The following is an 18,804-nucleotide window of genomic DNA, read 5'->3' on the forward strand; positions in this document are numbered from 1 at the left end:
AAATAATGAAGCTGTCTCTAGATATCTAAGGGTCTGGTGTGCATTGAAAAGACATGCCATTGAGGGGAGGAATTTAGAAGGCAATTCCCAGATTGAGGCTAGGGAATATTGTGCATTTGTTGGATCTGTGAATCTGACCATTGCTGCACTAGTGCAGGTCGCGCTGCTAGCGAGCTGCGATATTTGCGATATTTTAAACCTACCTTTTGTGTATTTTGGTTCTGTTGATTTAACTTCTCCCCTGATTTTAATCTGATCCCTGTGACTGGGCTGTCCCCATACTCACATTTAATTCAGGAAAACGCACCGCCATTCGGCGGGTCCGGGTCCCTGGGGCTGGATTCCTGGGCGCCATCTTAGTTTGGGGTGAGTGTTTGTAGCGCGGGCGCCATTTTCGAGCGTCCCGACGCTCGAGTTGTTCGGGGAGGCGCCTATTTAAGGCGTACTCTTGTTTTCCTTCGCCCTGATCATTGCTGCACTAGCGCAGGTCGCGCTGCTAGCGAGCTGCGATATTTGCGATATTTTAAACCTACCTTTTGTGTATTTTGGTTCTGTTGATTTAACTTCTCCCCTGATTTTAATCTGATCCCTGTGACTGGGCTGTCCCCATACTCACATTTAATTCAGGAAAACGCACCGCCATTCGGTGGGTCCGGGTCCCTGGGGCTGGATTCCTGGGCGCCATCTTAGTTTGGGGTGAGTGTTTGTAGCGCGGGCGCCATTTTGGAGCGTCCCGACGCTCGAGGCGTTCAGGGAGGCGCCTATTTAAAGTCGCCCTCTCCCGCGCAGCGGGAACGCGCAGTGGGACGCCGTCGCTTAGCCGGAGTCGTGCCAGAGTCCTGCCCGTCTGCGCTCGTCCGCGTCGAGGTAGCGGGTGCGGGCTATGGACTCTGGCCTTCTGCCACTTTACCATCATGTGTAACATCGTGACGCTCAGGTACGATCGTGCTGATATTCTTTCTATCAGAGACAGTCTTCCGGTGTGCAACCATGTCCCTTTACCTCCACTCTCGGGACCTTATGACTGTGCTTGCGGCTGTTTCTCTCTGGCCTCACCCATTGGGGTGCGCCCTATTGAAGAGACTGCCCGCGGCACTCACATTGACTGTACTGAGCGATCACTTAATATATGGAGCTTGAATGTTAGATCTTTGGTCAAGCACTATCAGTCAATCCGGGACATGATAGATACGGACTCTCCTGATATCATTTTTCTTACCGAAACTTGATTACAGGATGCTGACACTGCCATCATAAACCTGGCTTTCCCTTCTACCTATACGGTGTTCACTTTGAACCGCGCAACTAGGGGAGGTGGTATAGCCATGGCGACTAAATCTTGCTTCCCGGCTGAGTGGAAGGCTCAGGATCTTCCTATGTGTGAAAGCGCCTCTTTTAAGGTAAAGGTTAGTCATCAATTTACCTTTAGTGGCATGCTTATCTATCGTCCACCTGGGAACGACACCACCTTCAAGGCAGCCCTATAGATGTGGTTAGCTCGCTGGTTCCTAGTTGTGCTAACTTTAACATCGTAGGTGACTTAAACATACATTTTGATCAGACGTCATCTCTACCCATCAGCTCTTTGCTAGTGGACCTTGAAGCGATGCAACTTAACCAACTAGTCACCTCCCCCACCCATATAGGAGGACATATACTTGACCCCTTTTTCACCACCCTAGTCCGGGCTAGAACATCTGACCCGATGGCGGTGGGTTGGTCGGACCATATGTTGGTTAAAGTGTCATGTCCCTTAGATAACCCACAGCTTAAACCTGTGGATAAACAGATCCTAAAGCGCAATTGGCGTAAACTCAAGCTGGAGGAGTTTGTTAGGATACTGGAGGCACAGCCCCTAGGCGGACTACAGAATGTGGAACAGGGATACGAACAGTTTTGTAACTGGGTCCTCACCGCCCTCGATTCTCTTATACCCCTGCGATGGTCTAAATGTCACGCTAAAACCCGCAGCCCTTGGTACAATGAGACTCTTGCCGAGCTTAAGAGAACCTGCCGGCAAGCAGAGAGGGCCTGGAGGAAATCCTTTGATCCCTTGCTAAAATCGCAGTACTTTGCCCAGCTCAAGATCTACCACAGAGCTATCTGTCAAACCCGGGCTGCTTATTACGCAGCTGAGTTCTCCAATAGCCCTAACCCTTCCAAATTAATCTTCAAGGTACTTAAAGACCTGATGGGGAAACGGGCTATCTCGTGTGAAATCTGCACGGACTCGCACTGTGAAAGCTTGGCATCCTTTTTCGTCGAGAAGGTGCAGACAATCTATCGAGGATTTATACCATCTGTTCCCGGGGATGCTCCTAGTGCTGTGAAGGTCTCGGTCTCTGAAACTCTGTCCTCCTTGCCGGCCATGTCTAACGAGGTATTTGACACTCTTAGCCTCAAAATTAAATCTGGGTCCCCCTTAGACCCGCTGAAGCCGGAGTTTTTTACTCTCCTCCCGCCCCTCTGTCGTGAGCCCATCTTGGACCTGATTAATCTCTCCCTTAGCGAGGGCGTGGTTCCTTCCTCCTGGAAGCAAGCTGTGGTCAGCCCTATTTTGAAGAAACCCAACCTTGACCCCTTGCTCCCGGAGAATTACCGGCCTATTTCCCTCCTGCCTTGGACCGCTAAGGTCACTGAGGCACACGTGAACTCCATCTTGTCTGCCCATCTCGCTCGTAATAATATTCTTGACGAGAGTCAAAATGGGTTTCGCTCGCAGCACAGCACTGAAACTGCCTTGCTCTTTATGACTGAACATCTGCGGTCAGTGCTGGATGCGGGGCAGACTGCGGCGCTCCTTTTGTTCTACCTGAGCGCCGCGTTTGACACGGTGTCTCATGACATCTTGATGCGGCGTTTGGAGGAAGTAGGTATCGCTGGGAAGGCTCTTCAGTGGTTCCGCTCTTTCCTCTCGGACCGGTTTTTTAAAGTAGCCATTCCACCTGGCCAGTCCTCTTTCCACTCTCTGGGTCTGGGAGTCCCTCAGGACTCTGCTTTAAGCCCCACACTGTTCAATCTGTATGTGAAACCGCTGGCCGCTGTCGTCAGGCAATGTGGCCTTACCATGACATGGTACGCCGACGACACGCAGCTGGCGGTGACACTTAGTGGGGACCCTGAGGTGAATGCGCCCAGATTCCGTGCAGGACTTATAGCTGTGGCTAATTGGATGCGTAACAACTGCCTACAGCTTAATGCTAAGAAAACCGAGGTCCTGATCTTAGGGAAGCAGGCGGAACTTTGGGGAGACCAGTGGTGGCCTCCCGAATTGGGGGTGTCTCCCATTCCAGCGGCCGAAGTTAAAAATCTAGGGGTCTGGCTGGATTCCAACCTCTCTTTCACCAGCCATACAAAGAAGACTGCAGCTACCTGTTTTGGTATCCTGCGAGGACTAAGACCTGTCCTCAAATTCTTCGACCCTCCCACGCGGCAACTGGTGGTTCAGGCCTCTATCCTCTCTCGGCTGGACTACGGGAGTGCCCTGCTGCTTGGAGTTAATCAGGCTGAGGCTACTAGGCTTCAGAGGGTGCAGAATGCTGCTGCACGGGCCATTGTGGGCCTTCCGAGACGACGCTCCGTCTCCACCGTTCTGACCTCCCTTCATTGGCTTCCGGTCAGACAGAGAATCAAATTTAAGGCTCTCTGTCTAACATTTAAGATCCTGAAGCTTTCCTCTCCACCCGCCCTTGCGGGCCTTATTTCTTCGTATGTCCCTACGCGGTCCCTCAGGTCTGAATCTCACCATCTGGCGATTAAGCCAAGATTCAGACTGAGCAGGATGGGAGGACGCTCTTTTCGTATTCTGGCGGCTGATTTATGGAATTCCCTTCCTGTACACATTTGTGCCCTAAACAGCCTAACTCTTTTCAGACGCGCCATCAAAACCCACCTGTTCGCCTCTGTTAATTGATTCCCTTCTGCTCAGCTTTACCTGTTATGTTGTGGTACCTGATCAGGCGCCAGGACGCCCCTTCGCTGGGGCAGCTGTGCGCCAAATAAAAGTTATTAACATAACATAACATAATAAACCTGCAAACAGGATGATTTGAAAGCGAAGCTGTTGTCTTGTAGGAAACTTCTTCCATCCTCAGTGGGTGCCTCATTAGGCTAGTGTACACCTTGTACCATTAAAAATACTGCTCAAGGTGTATTTCAACTGAATACGACTATATGCTGTTGAGCTGGGTCTAACTCAAAATCAGGGGATGGAAAAGAGAGCGGTACCCTTTTCCCACAATTTAAAAATGTGATGAGGTCTGTTCCTTCCTAAGAAGAGGAGTACAACTCTGTGGATAATGAAGTGACTTAGGCAAGATGTTAGTATGTTATCATTTGCATGTTGTGCAGACCTACCCTGCCCGTAAGTATGTTCTTTATTCTAAAGAGCCTACTAAGTGAAAGTGAGTGAGTTCACACAGGGTGGTGATTATTTTTTTTTTTATTAAACATAAATGTTTTCCAACTGGATGCACTTACTAAAACTCAACCTTCTCTTCTGATAATGTGTCACTATTGGGTGGGCAGGTAGCTGATGTAAGAGCAAGAATGCTTTTACCAGCTGGTGAAGAAACAATGGATCTGCATAGATAGGCCATTAGTTGGTTTGCCTTTTAAACCTGTATAAACTAGGCTCAGGGGTTTGACGGTAACATGATTTTCCCAGCAACCAGTGTGGATTTGTTCAGGTAGTTCGCAAGGCATCCCTACACTTTCAAGCTTCACATTTTGGCACCATCCACCAGTGACTCCTGAAATGGCTGGCTTATAGCATGTTGATAACATGGTAAATAAACCTAATTTAGCTGAAGGTTATCTATTGCACCAACTCTGGTTGTTGGTAACAGAAAAGAGTACAACACATTTGTTATAGGGAGAATGACTGCTTCTATTTACAGATCATCCAGTGTCTCAAAGTTAAAGCTAGCACTAACACTCCTGATATTGCTTGAGGTGCCTCGCAGACATTTTAGCGAAGGGTGATCAAAAACTTAGAATGTTTTAGTTTATTATGGCTTTAGCAGTGATGAAAAGAGAATCAATATTGTCATTATGGAGCTTCAGAAATCTAAGGTGTAGGGTTGGCTGTGTTCCTTTTGTTATTTTTTATTGCTGCTTTGCTTATAAAGGTGTGTGTTTGATTGACATGAAGGTGATATTGAAGATAGAGATTTGTTTTACAGTCAGCAGGGGTGAGAGGACATTTGAGGGGTTTTTCATAGATATACATGAAGATTTGCAAGAGGTAATCTACTGTTAATTGTTAGGAATGATTTCAAGGCAGGTGGTGAACCTTAAAAAAAAGAACTCTGATTTGCCGGAACACTGAGGGAGTCAATTCAAACTGTTATATTAAAAGGTATTTTCCGAGGTCACACTAGATTCAACAAAGTCAACTATGATATAGCCATGTCCAGGGACAATCAACCCAGATCCCTGCATGGGCGTCTTCATCCAATGATTGTAAGTAAAAAGACTTTATTGCGTGATTTAAAAAAACCATTGCAAATACAAAACATTTTTAGAAAGGTTTCAAAATTACATTTAAAATATCATGTTCATAAAAAGATCAATATGGGTAGCAATATCAGGTAATGCTTTCATATAAAATGTCATATTCATTAATAGCCAAAAGGGCTGGAAATAACAAGTGAAACTTGACGACTTTGTTGCAATGGGGAGTCTCAAACTGTGGGCACCTCGCTAAGTTTTTTTACAGCGTGCTCCATAAATCTTACTAGGGCACAATTTAATTTAGTGTTCCTAGGATCAAAACAGGCCAAAACTGCTGCTCTACAGCTTCTAATCATGTTCCTATTCCAATGGTGCTTAAGTAGGCCCCGTCTCTCTGTCAGGAGTTTTGGACACAGACAGGTGATATGTATGATGTCTTCTTTGTGGGTCCCGCAGAGTCGGCATAGGTCTCTTCCATGTTCTCTTTTCCATTTAGGCCAATGAATCAACAGGTTAATAACTCCCAGTCTCAATTTTAAAAAACTTAGTTTCGTTCGAGCACTAAAAGGTATAGTAAGATACGGCTGTGGAATTAACAAGGCATAAGATTGGAGGGTCATCCACCCATGGCTTCTTTTTGCAAGGGTGGCTTTATCCTCCACTATTGACAGTTTTTTGGTACTGATTTTCACTAGCCTTTTGAATTCCTTTTGACTAGCGTGTAAGTTCCAGAGGTCATTTAGGCATAGGGTTGTTAAACCTTTTGACCAATAGTCGTGTCCTGCTCGCCATGAGTTGTTGTCAATACTGGCCCACAAGTGGTGCCCTCGGCTTCCCTCCTTTGATAACCTCAGTTTGTGACAGCACACAAGAAAATACATGGCTCTGGCCATTGGTTGTTTGCAGATGCCTAGTTCCAATCTAATTTGAACACTGATCTGTAGATCTTGGTGATGATTGAGTCCCGATGGTTACTGTCCAATCCTTTTAAAGCTTCACTACCGTAGGTTAAGGTAGGAATGATTTTTGCCTGAGCCACCTGTAGTGTGGGGGCCAGAGTTGGACCTTGTAGCTTCTTTTGGATTAGTCCAATTGCAAAAGCAAGTGCCGTACCCTTCCTTTTTAGCTCTTCTAGATGGGATTTGTATTTTTCATTGTTGTTAAAAGTGACCCCAAGATACCTTTGGCAGTTTGATTCGACAATGCTTTCATTGTTCAGAGCCCAAGACAGTTTCTTGACTTTCCTAGTGTGCACTGCTAGGATTTTCGTCTTCCTATTATTAATACGAAGCTTGTTGTTTTTTGAATAGTCAGAAGTAGCGTCCAGGAGTCTTTGCATTCCGATCTTTGTTTTGCTTAAAAGTACCACATCGTCAGCATATAGTAGGTTGGTCAACGACAGGCCAGATAGTTTAGGAGCGTGGGAATTGACCTTGTTAAGGGCTTTAGGGAGGTCGGCTAGAAATAGATTGAAAAGTGTCGGGGCCAATACACAACCCTGTTTGAGGCCTTTTTTTGTCGGAATTGGGCGTAACAATCTTGAACCGTCCCCGATCTTAATCCTCACCCAAGTGTCCTGGTGTAGAAGTTGTATAGCTCTTAGGAGGACCGCTGGAATATTTAGTCTAGACAGCTTATGCCAGAGTTTACTTCTGTTAACATTATCGAAGGCCGCTTGGAAGTCAATGAACCCCATATAGAGTGGGCAGAAACAGAACTTCGCTTGATCAATCAGACAGGAGAGGGTCATAAGATTAACTGAGGTACCGGTGTTTGTTGTGAATCCTGTTTGAATCGAAGGAATTATAGAGTTGTCATCAGCCCATGCCCTAAGTGAATTGAGCAGCACTCCCGCAAAGTACTTTGCTTCATTATCGATGAGTGCAATAAGGCGGTAGTTCCCTGGGGATGTTTTGTCCCCACCTTTAAAAATTGGAGCGAGAATGGATCCGCGCCAAGAGGGCGGTATGGTGTTGTTTTGCAGGCATGAGTTGAAAAGGGGCGTTAATTTCGCTGCCCAAAAAGTTACATCTTCCTTAAACAGCGCTTGAGGAATTCCACCTGGACCAGGAGCGCCGTCCTTATGTCCCTTTTTTATTATTTTTTCTATTTCTTCCTTCTGGACTGTTATAAAATTTACGCTGTTTTGAGTCAAGAGACGCTCTTTTATTGATGTCATCTTGTGACCTAGGTTCGTTAGGGAATTTGAAGTATTCAGAACAGGTTCCCGGACAGTCTTTTTTTGTGTCACTTTGGGGCTAGAAGGGAGATTTGAGTGGGTAATGTACACTTCCTGATCATTAAAGTGAGAATAAAGAAAATCGACCCACTCTGTCTCTAGTATGCTCGAAGAGGCAACTTTAGATGAGCGCCCAGATGCGCTATTGATTGTACACCAAAACCTGGCAGAGTTGCTTGTTTTAATGTCGTGCTGCAGTTTGACCCAGAACAAGTTCCATTGACATGTGCGTAGCTCGCATTTTACTTTCTTAAGGTGACTACGGGCCTCTCTTAGTTTTGTTATAATCATCCAATGATTGTGAGGCGAAGACAGATTCCAAAAGGCTCAGGATACTGGAGGAGAAATTGAATTTCGTTTTTTGCAATTCACATCTTTTTTTCACAGAGATCTTTGAGAGACTTGCAGTGAATTTATAGATTCCTTAGAGAGCTGGTGCTAACATTTATTTGGGATGTTAAATAGTCATGTAAAGATGATTTAGGTAATTGATTTTAAAGATAGCTTATATGTTATAATGAAGAAAAAGTGCAGATCTGTGCAGAATTGTAGGTTGGGGTGGAAGGTGTACTTTGGTTTAGAGAGGCGCATTCCCAAGATATCAGAATGGCCTTAAAGTAGTGAAAGAGGCCCTGTTTGCCAACCTTGCTGCATTGGTGTATCTGGAGGGCTATTCACAAGTAAAGTGCCAAGTGTGCTTGTGGTATTTCCAAAGCGGTTGAAGTGGAGTACCTTTATTGGAATATGTGTGGATAACTTTGTTTACCGCATCCAGTAATTGGTCAGTGGTTGTCATTGTGGTAATAGCAGAGATATTGTAGATGGCATCACAAAAGCACAGAGAGAACTGAAGGCTGATCTACACAGCTTTTGACCTTTTATCTGCTCCAGAAGATGCCCTCAAACTACATTTGAGAAGTTAGTAAGAGCTGGACAGATCTGATTGATTTACATTTTCAATGTAGACTGCATTTTTCCAGTCCCTATATGTGCTTGAATTTTGTGGACATGTAGTGTCCGCAATTTATTGGTATACTCCATCTTCCCATGTGCCCAGTGTAAGGAGTATCTGAATAAGTACATGATAAACAGGATTTCGGTTGTGCCACACACAGTGTAATAGCCTCTAGGGTTGAAAAGCTGTAGAATATTTGGGCTGTATACAAATACAGAAAATAAACGGAATTATTTCAAATATGTTTCAGAAGTATATACAGTGTTTTCTGAAGGCCAGTTTCTCAATTGCTGTTAAGACAGCATCAGGACGGTTCCAGGTCACTGCCCCTAATGATTTGTTGAAGGATGAGGGGCATATGCAGATTCTTACATGATCTGCAAATGTAAGTTTGTTTTAGTGAAGTAGTGTGGCTCACTGGTTAGAGGCGGCAGACCCGAGAGCAGAGGACGGCCCGGGACCAGGGTTCGATTCCCGGCGCGGCAGGTTTCTGGACCAGGGTCAGCGGACTCGATAATTCTCTCGCCTCGGTGCCCACTCTGATCAGCGATCACACACGGCAACTCTGGGCATTAGCTTGCTTCATCTTCACTAACGGCCCCACCAGACTGCCGGGGATGCCTGGTCTCACCCTGGAGATACCCTTAAGGGACCATCTCTCAGGGAAACCAGGAAGGGTTTCGCAGCGGTCGAAGCGCCTTGGGACCCTACGGGTAAGTAGTGCGCTATATAAATGCCTATACATTTACATACATACATTTACATTTAGGTAGTTAGAAACTTTACAGCGCGCTGCCCATTATGAACAGGGCCATAATGCAGAAACGATGTACTGCTGCACCAAAACAGTCAAAATCCAATGTTGTGCTAGGAAAAAGATGACATCATTATTTTGCTGTGCTTACATAGTGCAAAATTGGAAGTATACACATGTCGTCTACGTTCTAAAGGTTTTTGATGGGACTCATATTGAGGAGAAGGCGGTTTGTTTCCTTTATAATGAGTGCTTCCATATTCAAATCTTTATGGAAAGTAAAGTTTAAAGGGCACTAGAGTCCCATTGATCAGCAGGCAACAGAATGTGAGAAATCAATGGCTTCCCATGAGGCTGCCAATCAAATGAGTTCAAGGTGGGAATAAATGTTACAGTACCACAGGGAGATCAGGGCGAAAGTTTGGGGTCATGGGCAGTACATAGGCAATGAATTAATGAACCGAAATAGAGGCTGCTTTTCACTGGACATATCACTGTTGATGGGGCATGTGAGACTTTATGCTCAGTTCTGAAAGACACAAATCTAGCAGGATAAACCACATCGTAGAGGGAAGGACTATTACAACTATGCACACAGACTCTATGGCTCGATCTCTCTCTTCCTTCTTCTCTTCTACTCCCACCTGTAATTACAAGGCAAGGTTAAAATAGGAGACCATGCCTAAGTTTTGCAAAGAGAGTACGGAGGCATGGTGTAGCTCATCAGAAATTGAGTTTAGCTTCTGTAGTTCTTCCAACACCTAGTTAAGTGCTTTCCTTGGAAACAAGTCTATGTTAACTGGATGTTTTATGTTTTCACAGGAGATCGCCTGATTTCAGTGAACAGCGTGAGCTTAGAAGGCGTCAGCCACCATTCAGCCCTGGAAATCCTGCACAATGCTCCTGATGATGTTACACTTGTCATCTCTCAGGCCAAGGACAAAGTTTCCAAAGGTATTCTCTATTGTGCTCCCTTTCTCTGTCAATCAAACATAAAGGGCCACATTACAGATATGGTGCTCTGTCCCACTCTGCACCCTGGTGCACCCTTAAGTGTGTTTGTCAGCCGCAGACAACATAAGTGCACCATATCACAGCAAATTTGCTTTTACATGCACAAGGAAGATCACATTAATCAAATGCTGACCAGCTGTTTCAAGCCACCGGTCTGCCTTTCACTTAAGACTGCAACGCTGCTTTCATTTCAAAAAGAGACAGACTCCCCTGCAAATGGGTGCAGACAGTGACTCCACCCACCTGCCCTGGAACTCCTGTGCAAGGACTTGGGGACCAGTGTGGCACCTCACAGAGGCCACACTCAGAGGCCGAACTGATTGTAACCACCTCTATGTGGCGCACAGTCAGCACACCTCTTGAAGGCCTCTTTACCATTTCGCTGGCATCTGTAATATGGCACAGGTGTAAAAGGGAAAGGATTGCTTCTTTTTCAGGGGGCCATTACTCCATGAAAATGAGGGCATGCCTTTTTAGGATCGCAATAGCACCCATTTAGTTAAAGTGCGACCATATTGAAGAAAAGCCACACAAGCATCTGCGACCTCTTTTGTAATACTACAGCGCACTCATGGCACAGAAAGCTGGCACAAACGCATGAACACTATAATATGAACCAAGGTATGTACATCTGCTAAAATACTTACATCTAGATTACCCACTAGGAAAATTGAGTAAACTAACTTTGCCAAGACAGATTGACAGTTACTGTTAGAGACATCAAGCAGTATGTTTTTCGTTTGGTGTGTTCCTGTGCTCATTTTCATTTGTAATTTCGGAAATGTAATTGAATGTCTCATTAAGATACACATGAACGTTTTAAATTTACATCTGTAAAAGATTAATTACTGAAAATTCAGTGTGTGTAGTTGCTTAGTTGCATGGGTGAGTGGGGGACTCCAAAATGCAGCGTTCCACCACGGGACACTGAATATCTTTTTTTTGAAGGCGAGGTGAACAGGAACATTTTCTGTATAAACGGAGTTAAAACTGAAAAATGGGTGTTAAAGATCTAAGACTACTTTAGATCTAGCATCCCATCTTGAAGCACAGTCTTCAAGAATCTTGCATGAATGATTCTGGGTACAGGTGTCCACCAGTGAGATGATAGGACATTTTGCCTGTGCATATCTATGTTGCTTCATGTTAACACCTGCCCCCTAGTTAGTGGCTGACTGTAGATGGTAATGCACTCATTCTCTATCCCCACTGGCGAAAACATTGTACTTTATCACTACACATATGTACATCATATTAGGAAACATTTGTGTAACTGCCCTTTGGCCTACAACTTGAGTGCAGCCCTTACTGTTACCCGTATTTAGACAGCGCTCTCCTTACAGCATTAAATGTGTTATGGGTTTTGGCCTACTCTGTTATACAAGACTCAAGGGTATCGTTGACAGTTTTAGAGTTGTGATGCTACCTTCTGGACAGAACAATAACATAAAATAATTACAACTTTACACAAGGAATTGTTTTATGTTTATTACTGTTATATTTTTTTCCTTGCAAGAGATTGTTCTTTTAAACTGTCATAATTTTCAAAAACACCCTTGTTTAAAAATGACCCTGATTTTACATCTATTTGAAGGTTGTTAGCTGTCATAAGTTTATCATGAGTACTTCAGTTGGAAAATATATGTGATATTGGCAGAACATTTACATTTAAACCAACTGGCTTTTGGGGGATACTATCCCTCTTTCATAAAGGACAAAAGTAAGGGATGAGGACCGGCATCTGTATTCCGTGCCTCCTAAGAAGTGTTCCAAGGAGCCTGCTGTGGAGACATTTTGTGGTCGTCATGGGGAAGCTGCCAGGCGGTGTTTATAGTTACCCTGGTGGCAGTCTGTGCAAGAGGCTAAAGTAAACATAGACTAATATTGTAATTGGATGACTTTGATTCATATTACCCTGAAGTCACAGAATATTATTTTCTGCAGGCGAAATTGCATTAACTAAATTCATATCATAAAATAAATCTTAACAATCGATTCGTGGCCCATGCGCATTCCCTACTAAGGGAGGAGACTATACCTTGTGATCTGAAAGACTTCACAGAAACACAAGTTACAAACGTCCAAGCCGAACACAAGATGGCAGCAGTAGACCAAACTTGTATATCTATCCCATTAAACGCAACAACCCGATGCTTACAGGGTAAGTGACATTCTTATTACTATGTGCACGGAGGATTGTTATGCATTACTTTGGGATACTCGATCCATTTCTTCAAACCCAGTGTGATTCTTTAGGACAAATTCGACCTGGGACATTTCTTCACGGCTGGTTAGCTGCAGTTGTGTACTATGTTCCTGTGTTTGTCCTGTGCTGAAATAACTGTCAAATTAGTTTGATTCCACCATCCCCCACCACCCGCACACTTCTTGTTACTTATTTTCTTATTATCATTTCCCAACTCTCTTTTAATGGAAGAGTGCTTTAGTGGGGTCAGGCTTTGGCCCAGAAATTAAGCCATGGTTGACTCCACTTTGCAATCGGCTTCTTTTTTTACCCCTACATCTTTTCTGTGAAAAGGGGGATGCCCATGCCCCACCTCCTTAGATTACAGAATCTTTTGTCTTGGTATTAAAAACATAATTTCTTTCTCTTTTCACTGCCTCACTCGGTTCCGAACATGGACAGGAGCTGGCATGGAAATGCCTGGTGTGGAAGGGGTATGAAAAGTAGAATGGTACCAGAGTATAAGTAACCCCCGATTATTCTGGTACATGCATCAATTCATAAGATAACTGTATTTAAAAAAAAGTCTCCTGCTAAAAAAAAGGACATCAATATATTCTCCGAAAACATTCATACTCGTGTGCTCTCTAACTTTTGCTTAACTTAAAAGTGAATTAACTATTGCCATAAACTTTACAGTTACAGATAAAACATGCAGGGCACTGCAGCATAAATTTAGCAGCAACGCAATTGCAGATTTCCTGACTGATGAACGCAACTCTAAGGGACATTTCTTCTTGCCCTTTAAAGCTCCAGGCATCAGCAAAAGGCATGAAGAATTCACGTATTGTTAGAATGAGGGCTCTTCAACAATCAGCTGATTTTTGTATATACTTCCTAGATCGATTCTACTGCCCCCTAGTGAACAGACCAAATCCAAATCTTATATGCGTATAATTCAGATTACAAATAGCTGGTAATGTTTGCAAAAAGAAAATGAAAATGTGTGGTTTATTTGCTTTGTACAAGTCAAGCACAACACCAGCCTACTTCGCTGAAAATTGCTGCACAATAAATAGTGTGAGGTGATTTTAAATTGTTTTAGTACGCTGTCCATTGCTGATGGTGGCATTTTGCACTATTTGAAAGCTCATGCCTGAGCAGACCCTGCAGAGAAGTTCGGTCAGTGAGGCTTAAATGATGCCAATTACAAACATGACCGGCACCTAAAGCTTATGAGTTTTGAATTAGGCAAAATTGCAGCACTAGTTACTCCTCTGAGGTTGAATTCCGAATGCTGTACCTTTTCCTAACCTTTAGACTATTCCCCATACTCCAGACTGGATCTGGAAACTTTTCATAGCAGTGCTTCCTCGCTCTGCTAGGTGGCGCTCTGTGGCTATGCACTGGTTTTGCCACACCCTGGAAACGCCATAATGGAATGGCGTGCAAACACCACACCTGCGCCCCAACAAGAGTTCCTTTCTGTGCCTTCAAACACAGATCTGAAGCTTCTCTCCCTCTTTCGTCTGTCTCTCTAAAACTCTCAAAACGAAATACAGTTTGCAAGGGAACAATATCTCCTAAAACTACAGCTTTCAAACTGGGCAACAACTGCAGGAAACAGATGTGTCTGGTGTATCGGCTCGGGGCATGACTCCGTCATGCAGCCAAAGGCAATCTGGGACCAGGAAGCGAAGCTGTAGGTTGCTGAACACAGAAATAAGTCATGGTCCTTGCATAAGACACACCCCTGCTCCAAGTCGAAGCCACAAACCCGCTCTGCCCTTGCTGTATCTGCTGCAAGAGGTTGCCTCCGCTTACGAAGTCCTCTGGTAAGTTGATGTCCAAATAAAAAAACAAGAAAGGGAAGCAGAACTTGCAGGATAGTGCTATGGTTTCCGCCATTTTTTCAGAGAGGTAGCACTGGCAAAGTACAACTCTTTGAAAAATTGACCTAACCCACAAAAATGTGTGGCATGCTTCATCATTGGGCTGCTAAACTCAACTCTGCGCAGACCAAAGCACAGGGGGAGCAATCGGGTGGGGAGACAATACAAACACGTAGAAAGGTCGGGATCATAAAGGGATTAAGTGCAGACGAAACCGGCAACGGAAGGGACACTGAGCCAGAGGCGGACCTACCTTGACGAATGTGTGACTACAGGGTCTCGCTCTGCTCCTGCGCCATTTCAAGCAGGTACTTTAGTGAAACTCGATCCTATGTGGAGTGTGAATACAGGACCTACGTAAAATTACAGGTTTAGTAATCAATCTACTTATTAAGGTAGACTAGAAGGGTATTATTACGGGGATCTAATAGTCCTGAAGAAAGCTGGGGAAGACTAGGGATCCGGCTGAAACATGTCGAATTCTCTGCAGAGTGGAGGGATGAATGGTTCATAATGTACCCGCTTCACCACCATCCACTGGTATTGAGATACCTTTTAGCCCTGACCAGGGAATCCATTAATAAAATTGACATTGGGATAGCCCGGAGTCAGTTTTAACTAGTTTGTCTGCACTTACTCCCTTTATGATCCCAACCTTTCTATATGTTTGTATTGTCTCCCCCACCCTATTGCTTAACCCTGTGCGTTGGTCTGTGCAGAGGTGTGATGAAGCATGCCACAAATGTTTGTGGATGAGGGCAGTTTTTCAAAGATTTGTACTTTGCCAGTTCTACCTCTCTTAAAAGAGCAATTGATATTCTCCTACTTCTCATTGTGTGACTAGTTCTATTTAGAGGAGGTTGAAATAGAAGGTCTCCTCCTCCCCCTTATTTGTGTCTTGGTCATCCCTATTTTTTGCCTCGTAGTTGATGTGATTTCAACTAGAAGTGCACTAGGTTCCTGTTAGCTAGTTCCCCAGTGCCAGATCACTTTCACCAAACTGTGCATTTGTACCCCAATTTGCAATACCTTAAGCACTTTGAAAGTCCCTAGTAAGTGGTAACAAGGATTCTTAAGGGATGCATCACGAATTGCGCCACTCTAAAGTACCCCTCACCAAACCACATACAGATTGTCACTGCAGACTGCATGTCTTGGTGCAGACAAAAGTGAAAACACAACATGGCACACATCCCTGTGTAAGTAAGAGGGGTTGGAAGCGCAGTCCACAATTTTCAAACACTGGTGCTGCAGTGTATCACCTGCAGTCTGTCAAGTGTTGAATTATATGAAATACAAAAAACCGCCACGAATAGCAGAGCACACTGCGCACTGTGCAAATTTAGTCCAGAGGGACTCTCTTTAAATCATCAAAACTATTCAAAAACCATTAATAATTCAACACAATTATTCAAACACTTTGTCATTCTGCTATTCATGCAAATATTTAATACATATACTGAGTGTGTGTTAAGGTTTCCTTTTTCAAACAATAACAAAACACATGTCACTGGTTCATTGAAATCATGAAAACCAATACATTCTGCTAAACATTGCAGTGCAAATCGTCCATACAAGTGGTTAACTAAGAAACATTTTGAAACATTTTATGGTGTGCCCGATGCATTTCGGGACTGAGGTGTCCCTTCCTCAGGGGCGATCTGGCTGAATGTTTCTACTCGCCGACTTGTATTGTTAAACTACAGGAATATTGTTCAATGCTCTTTCAATACAACTGAGTATCGAAATTCGAGAGAAACCAGGAGACTCGTAGAATGCGGCGCCAAAAACTCAATATGGTGTTTACACGATGTACTGGCTAATCTGTAGACCAATCAATTACGGAGTCAAAAGAATTGAATGTACTCCCTTCCTCTACTATTCTGTTAATGCGGAAATACAAATCATGTATTTCCGCATTAACAGAATAGTAGAGGAAGGGAGTACATCCAATTCTTTCTGCTCCGTAATTGATTGATCTACAGATTAGCCAGTACATCGTGTAAACACCATATTGAGGATATCATAAACACACGCCTGGCGATTTTGGGCGCCGCATTCTACGAGTATCCTGGTTTCTCTCGAATTTTGATACTCAGGTGTATTGAAAGAGCATTGAACACTATTCCTGTAGTTTAACAATACAAGTTGGCGAGTAGAAACATTCAGCCAGATTTCCCCTGAGGAAGGGACACCTCAGTCCCGAAATGCATCGGGCACACCATAAAATGTTTCAAAATGTTTCTTAGTTAACCACTTGTATGGACGATTGCACTGCAATGTTTAGCAGAATGTATTGGTTTTCATGATTTCAATGAACCAGTGACATGTGTTTTGTTATTGTTTGAAAAAGGAAACCTTAACACCCACTCAGTATATGTATTAAATATTTGCTTGAATAGCAGAATGACAAAGTGTTTGAATAATTGTGTTGAATTATTAATGGTTTTTGAATCATTTTGATGATTTAAAGAGAGAGTCCCTCTGGACTAAATTTGCACAGTGCGCAGTGTTCTCTGCCATTCGTGGTGGTTTTTTGTATTCCACATCCCTGTGTGCCATGCCTGCAGACACTGCATGCAGTGTAGGTAAGTCACCCCTACAGCAGGCCTTACAACCCTAAGGGAGGATGGACTATACTACACTTGAGGACATATCTGCGTGAGCAGTGATGTGCCCCTGTGTTGGTCAGCTATGTTGCTGCCTGTACAAGTGAACGGGGAAGCCAATTTGAGTACATGTGCTGGACACTGGTGAAAACTAATTCCCCACCTACTTGATGGCTTCACTGAAAATAGGGATTCTGGTATCAAACATCTTAATCCCACACAGATGCAAGTATTGGATTTTTTAAATCATGCACACAAGACAATATTATGGCATGCACCTTAGAGGTGCCCCCTGAAAACTTACCAGCTACTTGTTTTCTGATTTACTGGTTTTTGCCAGCCTGCCACCAGAAACAAGTTTCTAACCGCCGAGGGTGAGTGCCTTTTGCTCTTAGGAGGCCAGAACGAAAGCCTGCTAAGGCAGAGGGTGTTTACACCACCTCCCACAGGTTGACCTGAAGACTAGCATTCAAAGCAGGGGAGCTTCAAAGAGGAAGCTGATCCTCTTTGTCCATAGCCCTTTAGAACCTGAACAGGCAGGAAATGTAGCTAATCAGAATAGCATAACCACCCCCAGGCTAGTACCACCCCTAAGGTGGTCTAACTGAAGTGGAGGTGACTTTTCAAAGTTAGCCTTCTTTGTGATTGCAAAGGTAGGAACTATAAGACCGGGTTATACCCACTTTCCACAGGAATTGGTCATATATGGGGCGTGGTGAGCCCAAGTGTAGGTAGACCATTGGCTATAACCCTACACTCCCATAGCACACCAAAATACAGTACTTAGGGGAGCCCCAGGTGCCTGAAAATCAGATCCTGCCGACCTGAAAGAAGAAGATGGACGCAAAGAGTTGCAAAAAGCAAAAACAGAAGATCCATCAATTGAGTTTGCGCCAACCCTGCCCATTGACTTTGACAATGACACCAAAAGACGGTTTGTCCTGCAGCTGGGAGCCCTGCCAGCACTTCACCCAGGAACCAAGAACTTCTGTGGCTCATCGGAACTGCTTTCCTGCATCATGCAGGTAGTATAGACGGAGCTGTGAGGCTGCCAAGACTGAGAAAAGCCTGTGATGGAAAGCACCCCTTCGCCTGAGGCGCTTAGACTGAGCTAAAGTGGGACAACTGTGACAACATGGTCCCCAGACCATCGACTTGACGCCCATCTTGGGTGTCCCCACTGTGGACGTCTCAACGTCACCTGCAGCCTCTGTTTGCAGGCTCCCTCTACTGTGACCACACCCGGTGACAAAGACCCAACACCAAAGGACACTGCTGTACCCTTCACCCCTGGCCCGTGTAGAAGAGGACCAAAGGTGTCCCGACATCCCTAGGCATCTTGAGGCCTGTGCCCCCCTGTTGGTTTAGCCTGGCTGCCCTCCCAGTCCAAACCTGCAGCCTCTTTTTTCACAGACCAATCCCAATTGACCAACATTGAGCACCCAACACTGTATTGCCTCCTGCGTCGGGCCCCCTAGTGCCACTGGAGGAGACTTGCTGGTGCTTGCCCTATTCTCACCTTACATCCAGGAAATTGGTCTTGTCAGTCGCTGTACTGTACCTCAGTGAGGGAAGAAGGGTTTATATTGCATGCGGTACAACTCATGCGATTAGAACGCGGTCTTTACAATGGCCGCGTTGTTACAACGCTAGCCATTACAACGCAAGGCGTTTCTATGACTTGCTGTAGGTGGCGCTCTAA

General features: G+C 44.5%; 1 protein-coding gene across 9 annotated transcripts in view; it reads left to right on the plus strand.

Annotated features, from left to right (window-relative positions):
- PTPN13 (protein tyrosine phosphatase non-receptor type 13) overlaps window positions 1–18,804 on the plus strand; it is a 981,974-nt gene that overhangs the window by 559,009 nt on the left and 404,161 nt on the right. For all 9 annotated transcript variants that reach the window (XM_086961883.1, XM_086961888.1, XM_086961886.1 and 6 more), the window contains one exon: window positions 10,225–10,356. In XM_086961883.1, the coding sequence (XP_086818009.1) occupies window positions 10,225–10,356 (132 nt within the window). The remainder of the gene's footprint in view (window positions 1–10,224; window positions 10,357–18,804) is intronic.

The sequence above is a fragment of the Lissotriton vulgaris genome, chromosome 3_1, assembly GCF_964263255.1.
Source record: "Lissotriton vulgaris chromosome 3_1, aLisVul1.2, whole genome shotgun sequence".
In the NCBI taxonomy this organism is placed as follows: domain Eukaryota; kingdom Metazoa; phylum Chordata; class Amphibia; order Caudata; family Salamandridae; genus Lissotriton; species Lissotriton vulgaris.